Consider the following 13842-nt stretch of genomic DNA (forward strand, 5'->3'; position numbering starts at 1 on the left):
TTAAAAAGACAAGCCTTCAGGCTTTGTGCCTTAACGCGCGGAGCATTCGCAATCAAGTGGATGAATTGATCGCGCAAATAGATGTAAATGGGTATGATATAGTCGGGATTACGGACACATGGCTGCAAGGTGACCAGGGATGGGAAATGAACATCCAGGGATATTCAGTATTTAGGAAGGACAGGCAAAAGGCGGTTGAGTTGCATTGCTGGTTAAAGAGGAAATGAACGCAATAGTGGGGAAAGATATTAGCTGACGATGTGGAATCTGTATGGTAAAAGCAAAATACTGCGGATGCTGGAAATCTGAAACAAAAACAAGAAATGCTGGATTCACTCAGCAGGTCTGGCAGCATCTGTGGAAAGAGAAGCAGAGTTAACGTTTCGGGTCAGTGACCCTTCTTCGGAACTGACAAATATTAGAAAAGTCACAGATTATAAACAAGTGAGGTGGGGGTTGGGCAAGAGATAACAAAGGAGAAGGTGCAGATTGGACCAGGCCACATAGCTGACCAAAAGGTCACGGAGCAAAGGCAAACAATATGTTAATGGTGTGTTGAAAGACAAAGCATTAGTACAGATTAGGTGTGAATATACTGAATATTGAACAGCAGCAAGTGCAAACCTGAAGAAAAACAACCTGAAAAAAACAGTGGGTAAGCAAACTGAACAAACTAAGATGAAATGAAATAAATGCAAAAAAAGATTGTAAAAAATGTAAAAAGGAATGTAAAAAAAAAAGGAAGAAACAATAACTAAAAATGACTAAAAATGAAAGTAAAGTGGGGGGCTGTCATGCTCTGAAATTATTGAACTCAATGTTCAGTCCGGCAGGCTGTAGTGTGCCTAATCGGTAGATGAGATGCTGTTCCTCGAGCTTGCGTTGATGTTCACTGGAACACTGCAGCAATCCCAGGACAGAGATGTGAGCATGAGAGCAGGGGGGAGTGTTGAAATGGCAAGCAACCGGAAGCTCGGTCCTGCTTGCGGACTGAGCGGAGATGTTCCGCAAAGCGGAATCTGTATGGGTTTAGCTGAGAAACACTGAGGGGCAAAAAACGTTAGTGGGGATTGTATATAGACCCCCAAACTCTAGTGGTGATGTTGGGAATAACATTAAACAGGAAATTAGAGATGCATGCAATAAAGGAACATCTGTAATTATGGGTGACTTTAATCTGTATATAGATTGCGCAAATCAAATTAGTCACAATACCGTAGAGGAGGAATTCATGGAGTGTATATGGGATGGTTTTCTGGACCAATACATTGACGAACCAACTAGAGAACAGGCCATCCTAGACTGGGTATTGTGTAATGAGAGAGGAATAATTGACAATCTAGCGCTGCGAGACCCCTTGAGGTCGAGCGACCATAATATGATAGAATTCTTCATCAAGATGGAGAGTGACACAGTTGATTCTGAGACTAGGGTCCTGAATCTTAGTAAAGGAAACTACGAAGGTATGAGGCGCGAGTTGGCCATGGTGGATTGGGAAGCGTTGCTTAAAGGGATGACAGTGGATAGGCAATAGCAATCATTTAAAGAGCGCATGGATGAACTGCAAGAATTGTTTATCCTTGTCTGGCGCAAAAGTAAAACTGGAAAGGTTGCCAAACCATGGCTTACAAGGGAAATTAGGGATAGCATTAGATCCAAGGAAGAGGCATATAAATTTTCCAAGATAAACAACAGACCTGAGGATTGGGAGCAGTTTAGAATTCAGCAAAGGAGGACCAAGGGATTGATTAAGTAGGGGAAAATAGAGTATGAGAGCAAGCTTGTGGGGAACAAAAAAACTGACTCAAAGTTTCTTTTGGTATGTGAAGAGAAAAAGATTGGTGAAGTCAAATGTAGGTCCCTTACAGTCAGAAACAGGGGAATTTATTATGGGGAATAAAGAAATGGCTGGCCAACTAAATGCATACTTTCATATCCTAACAGAAATGTTGGGGAACACAGGGCTTAGTGAGAGAGAGGAACTGAAGGAAATCAGTATTCGTAGAGAAATGGGATTGAAGGCCGATAAATCCCCAGGGCCTGATGGTATGCATCCCAGAGTACTTAAGGAAGTGGCCCTAGAAATAGCGGATGCATTGGTGGTCATCTTCCAAGATTCTGTAGACTCTGGAACAGTTCCTACAGATTGGAGGGTAGCTAATGTAACCCCACTATTTTAAAAAGTGAGGTAGAGAGAAAGCAGGGAATTATAGACCAGTCAGCCTGATGTCAGTAGTGGGGAAAATTCTAGAGTCCATTATCCAAGATTTTATAGCAGAGCACTGAGAACAGTGGTAGAATCGGGCAGAGTCAGCATGGATTTATGAAAGGGAAATCATGCTTGACAAATCTTTTAGAATTCTTCAAGGGTGTAACTAGTAGAGTTGATGAGGGGGAGCTAGTGGATGTGGTTTATTTGGACTTTCAGAAGGCTTTCGACAAAGTCCCACATAAGAGATTAGCGTGTAAAATTAAAGCGCATGGGATTGGGGGTAGTGTATTGCGATGGATAGAAAATTGGTTGGCAGACAGGAAACAAAGAGTAGGGATAAATGGGTCTTTTTCCGAATAGCAGGCAGTGACTAGTGGGGTACCGCAGGGATCGGTGCTAGGACCCCACCTATTCACAATATATATTAATAATTTAGATGAGGGAACTAAATGTAATATCTCCAAATTTGCAAACGACACAAAACTGGGTGGGAGGGTGAGTTGTGAGGAGGATGCAGAGAGGCTTCAGGATGATTTGGACAAGTTGAGTGAGTGGGCTAATGCATGGCAGATGCAGTATAATGTGGATAAATGTGAGGTTATCCACTTTGGTAGCAAAAACAGGAAGGCAGATTATTATCTGCGGCTAGAAACTGAGAGAGGGGAATGTGCAGCGAGACCTGGATGTTCTCGTACACCAGTCGCTGAAGTTAAGCATGCAGGTGCAACAGGCGGTACAAAAGGCAAATGGTATGTTGGCCTTCATAGCGAGAGGATTCGAGTACAGGAGCAGGGATTTCTTGCTGCAATTATACAGGGCCTTGGTGAGGCCACACCTGGAATATTGTGTGCAGTTTTGGTCTCCTTATCTGAGGAAGGATGTTCTTGCTATAGAGGGAGGGCAGCGAAGGTTTGCCAGACTGACTCCTGGGATGGTGGGACTGACGTATGAGGAGAGATTGAGTCGGTTAGAATTATATTCACTGGAGTTCAGAAGTGTGAGGGGGGATCTTGTAGAAACCTATAAAATTCTAACAGGACTTGACCGGGTAGATGCAGGAAGGATGTTCCTGACGGTGAGGGAGTCCAGAACCAGGGGTCATAGTCTAAGGATATGGGGTAAACCTTTCAGGACTGAGATGAGGAGAAATTTCTTCATCCAGAGAGTGGTGAGCCTGTGGAATTCGCTACCACAGAAAGCAGTTAAGGCCAAAACATTGTATGTTTTCAAGAAGGAGTTAGATATAGCTCTTGGGTCTAAAGGGATCAAAGGGTATGGGGCGAAAGCGGGAACAGGCTACTGAGTTGGATGATCAGCCATGATCATAATGAATGGCGGAGCAGGCTCGAAGGGCCGAATGGCCTACTCCTATTTTCTATGTTTCTATGAAGATGGTTGGGCCTAGGACACTCCTCTGAAGAACTCCCACAGCAATGTCCTGGGGCTGAGTTGATTGGCTTCCAACAATCGCAGCTGTCTTCCTTTGTGCTGGGTTTGACTCCAACCAGTGGAGGGTTTTCCCCATAATTCCCATTGACTTCAATTTGGTTAGGGCTCCTTGATACCGCACTCCATCAAATGCTGCCTTGATATCAAGGCAGTCACTGTCACCTCATCTCTTGAGTTCTGCTGTTTTGTCCATGTTTGGACCAAGGCTGTAACGAGATCAGGAACCGAGTGGCCCTGGCAGAACCCCAAAGAAGCCTACTTATTTGTTTTGTTCTTGGCCCACAAGTGAATAAAAAATAGTTAAACTATTTTGTCTGACATCTAGTACTGGACAAGCAGAAATTCCCTGCAGTTAACTGTGGGAAGGCTGACTCCATTCTCCATCCTTCCCTTGCAACTGTCTGAAGCTGAATCAGACTGTTGACCTTGTCCTAATTGACCCCGAGATCAACTTTCAACCACATATCCGCATTGTTACTAAGACTGCCTATTTCTCCCTCTGTAATATCACGCGACTCCACCCCTGCTCCAGTTCCTCTGTTGCTGAAACCCTCATGCATGCCTTCCTTACCTCCAGACTTGACTATTCTAACGCACTCCTGGCCGCTCTCTCTCTTTTTCTCTCTCTCTCTCTCTCTTTTTCTCTCTCTCTCTCTCCTTTTTCTCTCTCTCTCCTTTTTCTCTCTCTCTCCTTTTTCTCTCTCTCTCCTTTTTCTCTCTCTCTCCTTTTTCTCTCTCTCTCCTTTTTCTCTCTCTCTCCTTTTTCTCTCTCTCTCCTTTTTCTCTCTCTCTCCTTTTTCTCTCTCTCTCCTTTTTCTCTCTCTCTCCTTTTTCTCTCTCTCTCCTTTTTCTCTCTCTCTCCTTTTTCTCTCTCTCTCCTTTTTCTCTCTCTCTCCTTTTTCTCTCTCTCTCCTTTTTCTCTCTATCCCTCCCCTTGAGCTGAACCAAAACTCTGCTGCCCTCATCTTCATTTGCACCAAATCCCATTCACCCATCACTCCTGTGCTCGCTGCCTTACACTGGCTACCGGTAAAGCATAACCTCCAAATTTAAAATTCTTATCCTTGTTTTCCAATCCCTCCATGGCCTGACTCCTCCTTTAATTTCCTCCAGTCCTACAGCCCTCCTGAGATGTCTGCGCTGCTCTAATTCCAGCCTCTTGAGCATCTCACATTTTAATTGCTCCACCATTGGTGGCCATGTCTTCAGCTGTCTACACTCTAAGCTCTGGAATTCCTGCTGTAAACTTTTCGCCTCTCTACCTCGCTTTCCTCCTTTGAGGCACTCTTTGACCAATCTTTTGGTCATCTGCCCTAATATCTCCTTATGTGGCTAAATGTCATATTTTGTTTTCTAATGCTTCTTGAAGCACCTTGGAACGTTGTATTATGTTAAAGGTGCTATGTGAATACAAGTTGTTTTACCTTTCTGGGGTTCTTCTGGCACTGACTACTCTTGCTGCCAGGTTGGCTTGGCAGGGAAGCCATGACTGCTTCACCACCACAGGCCTCCGTTTAAAATTGCAATTGGACCTTGTTGACATCATCGTAACCTGATCTACTTATTTAGAGAAGGATGCTGCAGCATTCCAGTGGGTCTCCCTCTCATATTCAAAAGAGTAGCTTGTAAGTTACGACCCACGAGAAGGCAGCAGATTGGAGGATGCAAGTTGCTGTCGCCATTTTAACTGCCTGCCTTCTGTTGGGTTAACAGGTTTAAAATCGACCCTAATGGATTTCATCTGCTTTGCCCAGTCTGAAAACTTCACATACATGAAAGAAAGGCTTGCATTTATATAGCGCCTTTCACAATCTCAAGACATCCCAAAACGCGAATGAAGTACTCTTGAAGTGTAGTCATTGTAATGTAGAAAATGTGGCAGCTAATTTGTGTACTGCAAGATCTTGCAAGCCTGGAGAAATGATCAGATGATCTGTTTTAGGTGTTGGAGAAGTAAATATTGGAAAGGTTATCTTATCAAAATAGTGCCATGGGATCTTTTACATCAACCTGAGAGGACCTCCGTTTAATGTTTCAGCTGTAAGACAGGACCTCCACAGAGCAGCATTTGCACGCAACAAAAAATCTGAGCAAGATATTAAGTAGTATTCTGGCATGGTTATCTTATTACAGAGAATAATAGTGAAGCCAAGTGAACATCTTGAGAATGTGGATGTTTAGCCAGTTTTCTCGATTGGCTACTTGGCCAGAGAGACAAAGAATGCTATTCTTAGATACAACTAATGAAAGTTATTTTTAAAATCTATCTTGCTATATAAAATCATATTTAAGAATGATCTACAGCATTTATTCTTTGCTGCATGATTGATTACTGCTGCTGTCACATTGCCCTTAAAACCTTTTGGAAGTAGTATGTTAAACCTCGACTTGCAGGTTGGTAGGTAAGTTGGCCATTATAAATTGCCCCTAGTATAGGTAGGTGGTAGGGAAATATAGCGACAGGTGGGGATGTGGTAGGAATATGGGAAAAGTGTAGGATTAGTATATATGGGTGGTTGATGGTCGGCACAGACTCGGTGGGCCAAAGGGCCTGTTTCAGTGCTGTATCTCTAAACTAAACTAAACTCTGTCTAGGCTCAGGTCAGTATCTATTTAGGAAATTTTCCTCCTCCCCCAACTGTTCCACTTTACAGTATTGCTTTGAATAAATGATTCAGAGGCTGCTGTATTTCCTAACAAATTTTGAGCCATTTTTAATCCTATGCGCACGACTTATACCCCACTAGTTGCTCTCCTGTTCAAGGTAGTGAGCACAATATATTAGGGCGGCGCAGTGGTTAGCACCGCAGGCTCACAGCTCCAGCGACCCGGGTTCAATTCTGGGTACTGCCTGTGTGGAGTTTGCAAGTTCTCCCTGTGTCTGCGTGGGTTTCCTCCGGGTGCTCTGGTTTCCTCCCACAGCCAAAAGACTTGCAGGTTGATAGGTAAATTGGCCATTATAAATTGCCCCTAGTATAGGTAGGTGGTAGGGGAATATAGGGACAGGTGGGGATGTGGTAGGAATATGGGATTAGTGTAGGATTAGTATAAATGGGTGGTTAATTGTCGGTACAGATTCGGTGGGCCAAAGGGCCTGTTTCAGTGCTGTATCTCTAAATAAAAAAATAAATAAATATTACATTCCCAGGTGAATTCAACTTTACTACAGTGTTATCTGAAGAGGCACAGGCAGTAATTTTGTAAATGCCCAAAGTAGGCACTTGAGGTAGCCCTTTACAGTGCCATCCAATGCATCGTTGATGAAGGCATTGAATAGAATGGATAACCTTGCTTTGAGACAGATGTTTAGTGAATTAACTTTTTCTGTTGATATTTGGCAAACAAAACCTTTTTTTGGAGTTACCACGTGAAATACATGTTCACAAATCATCTAAACGATGTTGGTTTTTTCCCCTTGCTTTAGAGCAGATATGCTGATAGTACATGTGTTCAAAACAATTTATGACCGAATGGATTTTATAAGACCAGTGACCAGAATTTGTGACTGGGAAGTATTCTAGCACAGTTTCTCACACTAGGGCTCAGAGACTTTCCGGGGGTCAGCAAAATAATGTGAACATGCGAGCCTGGAGGTGGGAGCAGAGTTTGGCTGCCATGTGTACAGCAGAGTAGGCTGGCTTTCTCACATTGAAGAGGGGTGCTCAGAGGGGCACGAAAGTGAATACCTGTTTCCTTAAACAACATTATTAAAAGACTCTTTGCATGCAGCAGTTTTGATGGTGTTATAATTTAGTTGCGGGGAGGTCCATGATTCCTAATCCATTGAAAAGGGGGCTTCCAACTAAAATAGCTTGAAAACCACAGTTAAAACAAATTGGTTTCAGTCACGTGATTTGAATTGCTGTGCAGGTAGAGACTAGGATTTGGCTACTTGCAACAGTCAGCTTAAATTAAATATATCATTTGATAAGAAAATGAACTACATTTTATCTTACTAAGCCACTTGTGTGTCCAGTTGGCTCAGTGGTGTCACCCTCACAATTAAGTCAGACTTGTTTTGTATTCAAGTTCTGGACTGGATTTGAGCACATAATCAAGGTTGATAGTCACTGTAGTACTGAAGGAATGTTGAATTGTCAGGGGAACCATTCTCCAGATGAGCCATTTGCAAAGAGCAAAGATCCATTTGCTTGCTTTTGTGGTGAGGTTCAGGTAGATATTGAAGATCCCACAGCACTATTTGAGTTTTCTACTGGTGTCCTTGTAACATTCCTTCTTCAGTCAACACCACCAAACTAGTTATGAATTCATTTGCTATTTGTGGAATATTGATGTGTGCAGAATGGCAGCTTGTTTAAGCTATTGTACTTCAAAGTCATTCATTGTATGTGAGTTGCTTTGAGATGTTTGAGAGATGTTACATAAATGCAAGTCTTATCTTTTACAATGGCAGAAGTTCGCTAATACCAGTTTCTGTTTATTCCCTTTTATAATCTCAGCCATATTTGATAAGACTGGAGGATCTCTCTCAAAGCAAGTGAAGACACTTTTGAAACTTTGCCAGTCTAGTTATGGACCTTCCTTGGTATCAGGAAGGCCAGTGTCAGTGGGATGAGTGCTCCACTTTGCAGGCAGGATAAATGATCATCCCACTTGTGGACCACATTTTGAAAAGACTGACCAGACCCATGTTAATCAGCAGAGTGTTCTGTTTATACTCTCTAATATCACTTTTGGATTGAGGCATCAAGTGAAAATCTCATTCCAAGAAAGCTCCACTGACGTCATAGGCAGATCTATTGTCGAAAGGGGCACCTGAAAGTTGAAATAGAATAAGATTAAAACGCAAATTCAGACTGTGTATTTAGACATACACAAACCTTTTATTTAATCATTTTTTGGGATGTGGGAATCCCTGGCAAGGTTGTACGTATTGCCAATCCCTAGTTGCCCTAGAAAAGATGATGGTATGCTTTCTTGAACTGCTGCAGTCTGTGTAGTGAAGATACTCCCACAATGCTGTTAGGTGGGGTGTTCCAGGATATAGATTCTCTAATTGGAGTGGATATAAAAATAGATCCCTTCCTTGTTAATTTTTGCTGCTACGTGATCTGGTATTAAAACTTAAATTTGTGAATAGAAAGTCACATATCCAAATTTGCTGATGACACAAGGATAGAAAGCAGTTGTAGGTGGAAGCATAAAATCAGAGGGATTGATAGATTAAGTGAATTGCAAAACTGTAGCAAATGGATTTCAGTGTAGACAAATATGAGGTGGACCTTTGGATCTAAAAAGGGTACTTTCCAAATAGTGAATAACTAAATAGTGGCAGCCCAGAGATTCCAAGGCCCAGGTACAGATATCATTAAAATGTCACAATCAGGTACAGAAAATAATCAGAAAAGGGCTAATGGAATGGTGGCCTTTATAGCTAAAGGACTAGAATGTAAGGAAGTAGAAGTCGTGCTTCAGCTATACAAAGCCCTGGTTAGACCACACCTTGAATACTGAGAGTAGTTCGCAGCACCACACATTATGATGGATATACTGGTCTTGGAGGGAATGCAGCGTAGATCCACCAGAATGATACCTGGACTCTAAGGGTTAAATTGCAAGGAGAGATTACACAAATTAGGGTTGTATTCCCTGGAATTCAGAAGGTTAAGGGGTGATTTGATGTTTGTTTTCATGATATTAAGGGGAACAGAGAGTAGATGGAGGGAAACTATTTCCACTGGTTGTGGAGTCTAGGACTAGGCATAGTCTAAAGATTAAGAGCTAGACCTTTCAGGAGTGAAATTTGGAAACACTTCTACATGCAAAGAGTTGTAGAAGTTTGGAACTCGCTTCCAGAAATGGCAATTGCATGGTCAATTATTAATTTTAAATCTGAGATTGATAGATTTGTGATAACCAAAGGTATCGGGCGTTATGGGGCAAAGGTGAGTTAGTTTGCAGATCAGCCATGATCTCGTTGAAAGGTGGAATGGCCTACTCCTGTTCCTATGGGTTAACTTCCTTTTTGATCTTTGAATTAGGCTCAATGTCAGCAGTGTGAATTATGTTTATTCTCTGATCTGAGCTAAGTTATTTCATCTAGGATGTGTCAATTGTCCTCTAACTGGACAGTAAAGGAGTGGGGGGAAATCAGCAAAAGAATTAGTTTCCTGATTATTATCCAGTGCTTACCCCAAGAAAGTGAAAATGTGGACATAGGATGGGCATGCCTGGACCCCAGTGTGATGCCACCTGTGGTTTGGATTGTTTGCCAATCCTTGGTGTTTAGGTTCACATAAGGATAGTCACTTGGCACAAGGCACCACCTTCAGGAGAAGGAAAAATTAGCAACTTAAAAAAAAAATTGTGGGCATATTGTTTTGTAATTCTCAAATTTACAGCTGTGGAGACTTGTTAAAATCTAGCATTTTGAAATCTCTGGTAGCTGCTGTTTCTACTGGAAGGTTTGAGTCCCCTTTAAGTGAATTACCTTATATGATTGAGTATCAAGATTATATCCCTGTCATTGGTCCTGGGTTTGCCAGGCCTTTTCTGATTATCAGATGCAACAAATGACGTCCAATTTTATTGACCAGTTCGGCTTCAACGATGAGGAGTTTGCTGATCAGGAGGACATCGTGAAGTAAGTATATCTTGTTTGAAACCAGTTTAAATAGCTTGATGTGAGTGGCTAGCTATGGATCTTTAAGCAGTAGCATGAAATTTGTTGAAATGAAAATATGCAAACAATTGGGGTGAGATTGGTGCTATCCTTTTTCTTCTATTTTACTGCTTGGACAGCAATCTTCCATTGGGTATATTGAATCTTTTTTTTTTAAAACAGTCTGACATGTTTTTAAACTGCTTTGGTGCTTTGGGCTTTTTTTCCTCCTTGGGGAATAGAATTTAATTTTGTCTAGCATGCAATGCACAACCAATATACTTATGCTTGAAAATTCAGATCTTTAATCTCTGGTTATACATTTGGTTGACCAAGGTAACGGGAACATAGTGCAGAGGTGTTTAACCTTTTGGAGCTGGAGTGCATCTGTTCAAGCCAGTGACTAGACTGCATTGATTTTATAGAAATGTGAACTCGAATGCACAGAAAATCAGTACAACCCAATGTGCAAATATTCCCATCTTTTACAAAATTGCGATACATTGTCTTTCTCCCTTTATCTCCGTCTTGGGTAAAATATTCAAGACCCTCCTTTTTCTCCACCCATCCTGCACTTTTCCATAACCTTGAAGACTGGGAACCTCTTGTCAGTTCTGTAAATGCCCTAGGTCTGCAGGATTGTTAAGGACTCTTTCCTATTTGGAAGAAAAAGGCTGTTCCTTGTTTGATAGATTTGAAAGGTGGAACAAAGAACAGCACAGGAACAGGCCATTCGGCCCTCCAAGCCTGCGCCGATCTTGATGCCTGCCTAAACTAAAACCTTCTGCACTTCCGGGGTCCGTATCCCTCTATTCCCATCCTATTCATGTATTTGTCAAGATGCCTCTTAAACGTCTCCATGGTACCTGCTTCCACCACCTCCCCCGGCAACAAGTTCCAGGCACTCACCACCCTCTGTGTAAAGAACTTGCCTCGCACATCCCCTCTAAACTTTGCCCCTCTCACCTTAAACCTATGTCCCCTAGTAACTGACTCTTCCACCCTGGGAAAAAGCTTCTGACTATCCACTCTGTCCATGCCGCTTATAACTTTGTAAACCTCTATCATGTCGCCCCTCCACCTCCGTCGTTCCAGTGAAAACAATTTGAGTTTATCCAACCTCTCCTCATAGCTAATGCCCTCCAGACCAGGCAACATCCTGGTAAACCTCTTCTGTACCCTCTCCAAAGCCTCCACATCCTTCTGGTAGTCTGGTGACCAGAATTGCGCGCAATATTCTAAGTGTGGCCTAACTAAAGTTCTGTACAGCTGCAGCATGACTTGCCTATTTTTATACTCTATGCCCCGACCGATGAAGGCAAGCATGCCGTATGCCTTCTTGACTACCTTATCCACCTGCGTTGCCACTTTCAGTGACCTGTGGACCTGTACGCCCAGATCTCTCTGCCTGTCAATACTACTAAGGGTTCTGCCATTTACTGTATACTTCCCACCTGCATTAGACCTTCCAAAATGCATTACCTCACATTTGTCCGAATTAAACTCCATCTGTCATTTCTCCGCCCAAGTCTCCAACCGATCTATATCCTGCTGTATCCTCTGACAATCCTCATCACTGTCCGCAACTCCACCAACCTTTGTGTCGTCTGCAAACTTACTAATCAGACCAGCTACATTTTCCTCCAAATCATTTATATATACTACAAACAGCAAAGGTCCCAGCACTGATCCCTGCGGAACACCACTAGTCACATCCCTCCATTCAGAAAAGCACCCTTCCACTGCTACCCTCTGTCTTCTATGACCGAGCCAGTTCTGTATCCATCTTGCCAGCTCCCCTCTGATCCCATGTGACTTCACCTTTTGTATCAGTCTGCCATGAGGGACCTTGTCAAAGGCTTTACTGAAGTCCATATAGATACCATCCACTGCCCTTCCTTCATCAATCATCTTTGTCACTTCCTCAAAAAACGCAATCAAATTATTGAGACACGACCTCCCCTTCACAAAACCATGCTGCCTCTCGCTAATAAGTCCATTTGTTTCCAAATGGGAGTAAATCCTGTCCGGAAGAATCCTCTCTAATAATTTCCCTACCACTGACGTAAGGCTCACCGGCCTATAATTTCCTGGATTATACTTGCTACCCTTCTTAAACAAAGGAACAACATTAGCTATTCTCCAGTCCTCTGGGACCTCACCTGTAGCCAATGAGGATGCAAAGATTTCTGTCAAGGCCCCAGCAATTTCTTCCCTTGCCTCCCTCAGTATTCTGGGGTAGATCCCATCAGGCCCTGGGGACTTATCTACCTTTAATGCTTTGCAAGATACCCAACACCTCCTTTTTGATAATGAGATGACTGAGACTATCTACACTCCCTTCCCTAGGCTCATCATCCACCAAGTCCTTCACCTTGGTGAATACTGATGCAAAGTACTCATTTAGTACTTCGCCTATTTCCTCTGGCTCCACACATAGATTTCCTTCTCTGTCCTTGAGTGGGCCAACCCTTTCCCTGGTTTCCCACTTGCTCCTTTATATATGTATAAAAAGCCTTGGGATTTTCCTTAATCCTGTTTGCCAATGACTTCTCATAACCCCTTTTAGCCCTCCTGACTCCTTGCTTAAGTTCCTTCCTACTGTCTCTATATTCCTCAAGGGATTTGTCTGTTCCTAGCCTTCCAGCCCTTATGAATGCTTCCTTTTTCTTTTTGACGAGGCTCACAATATCCCGCGTTATCCAAGGTTCCCGAAACTTGCCAAACTTATCCTCCTTCCTCACAGGAACATGCTGGTCCTGGATTCCAGTCAACTGAAGTTTGAAAGACTCCCACATGTCAGATGTTGATTTACCCTCAAACAGCCGCCCCCAATCTAAATTCTTCAGTTCCTGCCTAATATTGTTATATTTAGCCTTCCCCCAATTTAGCACCTTCACCCGAGGACTACTCTTATCCTTATCCACAAGTACCTTAAAACTTATGGAATTATGGTCACTGTTCCCGAAATGCTCTCCTACTGAAACTTCGACCACCTGGCCGGGCTCATTCCCCAATACCAGGTCCAATACGGCCCCATCCCTCGTTGGACTATCTACGTATTGTTTCAAGAAGCCCTCCTGGATGCTCCTCTCAAATTCTGCCCCATCCAAGCCCCTAGCACTGTGAGCACCAATCAATATAGGGGAAGTTAAAATCACCCACCACTACAACCCTGGTACCTTTGCATCTTTCCAAAATCTGTCTACATATCTGCTCCTCTACCTCCTGCTGGCTGTTGGGAGGCCTGTAGTAAGCCCCCAACATCGTGACTGCACCCTTCCTATTTCTGAGCTCCACCCATATTGCCTCGCTGCACGACCCCTCCGAGGTGTCCTCCCGCAGTACAGCTGTGATATTCTCCTTAACCAGTAATGCAACTCCCCCACCCCTTTTACATCCCCCTCTATCCCGAAACAAATGCACTTCAGACCACCTGTCCTGCTGTTCTCCGTAACATCTCCCTGCCTGCTCTTCCTCTTAGTCTTACTGGCCTTATTTACTAGTTCCCCTTCATTTATTTCACTTGCTGTCCTACTGCTCTGATTCCCACCCCCCT

The 13842-nt window shown here is 43.1% G+C and overlaps 1 protein-coding gene across 7 annotated transcripts in view; it reads left to right on the forward strand.

Annotated features, from left to right (window-relative positions):
• ppp6r3 (protein phosphatase 6, regulatory subunit 3) overlaps positions 1-13842 on the forward strand; it is a 153673-nt gene that overhangs the window by 83373 nt on the left and 56458 nt on the right. For 5 of the 7 annotated variants that reach the window (XM_068046414.1, XM_068046415.1, XM_068046409.1 and 2 more), the window contains one exon: positions 10168-10265. In XM_068046414.1, the coding sequence (XP_067902515.1) occupies positions 10168-10265 (98 nt within the window). The remainder of the gene's footprint in view (positions 1-10167; positions 10266-13842) is intronic. The other 2 variants (XM_068046412.1, XM_068046413.1) reach the window with 2 other exon arrangements.

Source organism: Heterodontus francisci, chromosome 14, assembly GCF_036365525.1.
Source record: "Heterodontus francisci isolate sHetFra1 chromosome 14, sHetFra1.hap1, whole genome shotgun sequence".
Classification (NCBI taxonomy): Eukaryota; Metazoa; Chordata; class Chondrichthyes; order Heterodontiformes; family Heterodontidae; genus Heterodontus; species Heterodontus francisci.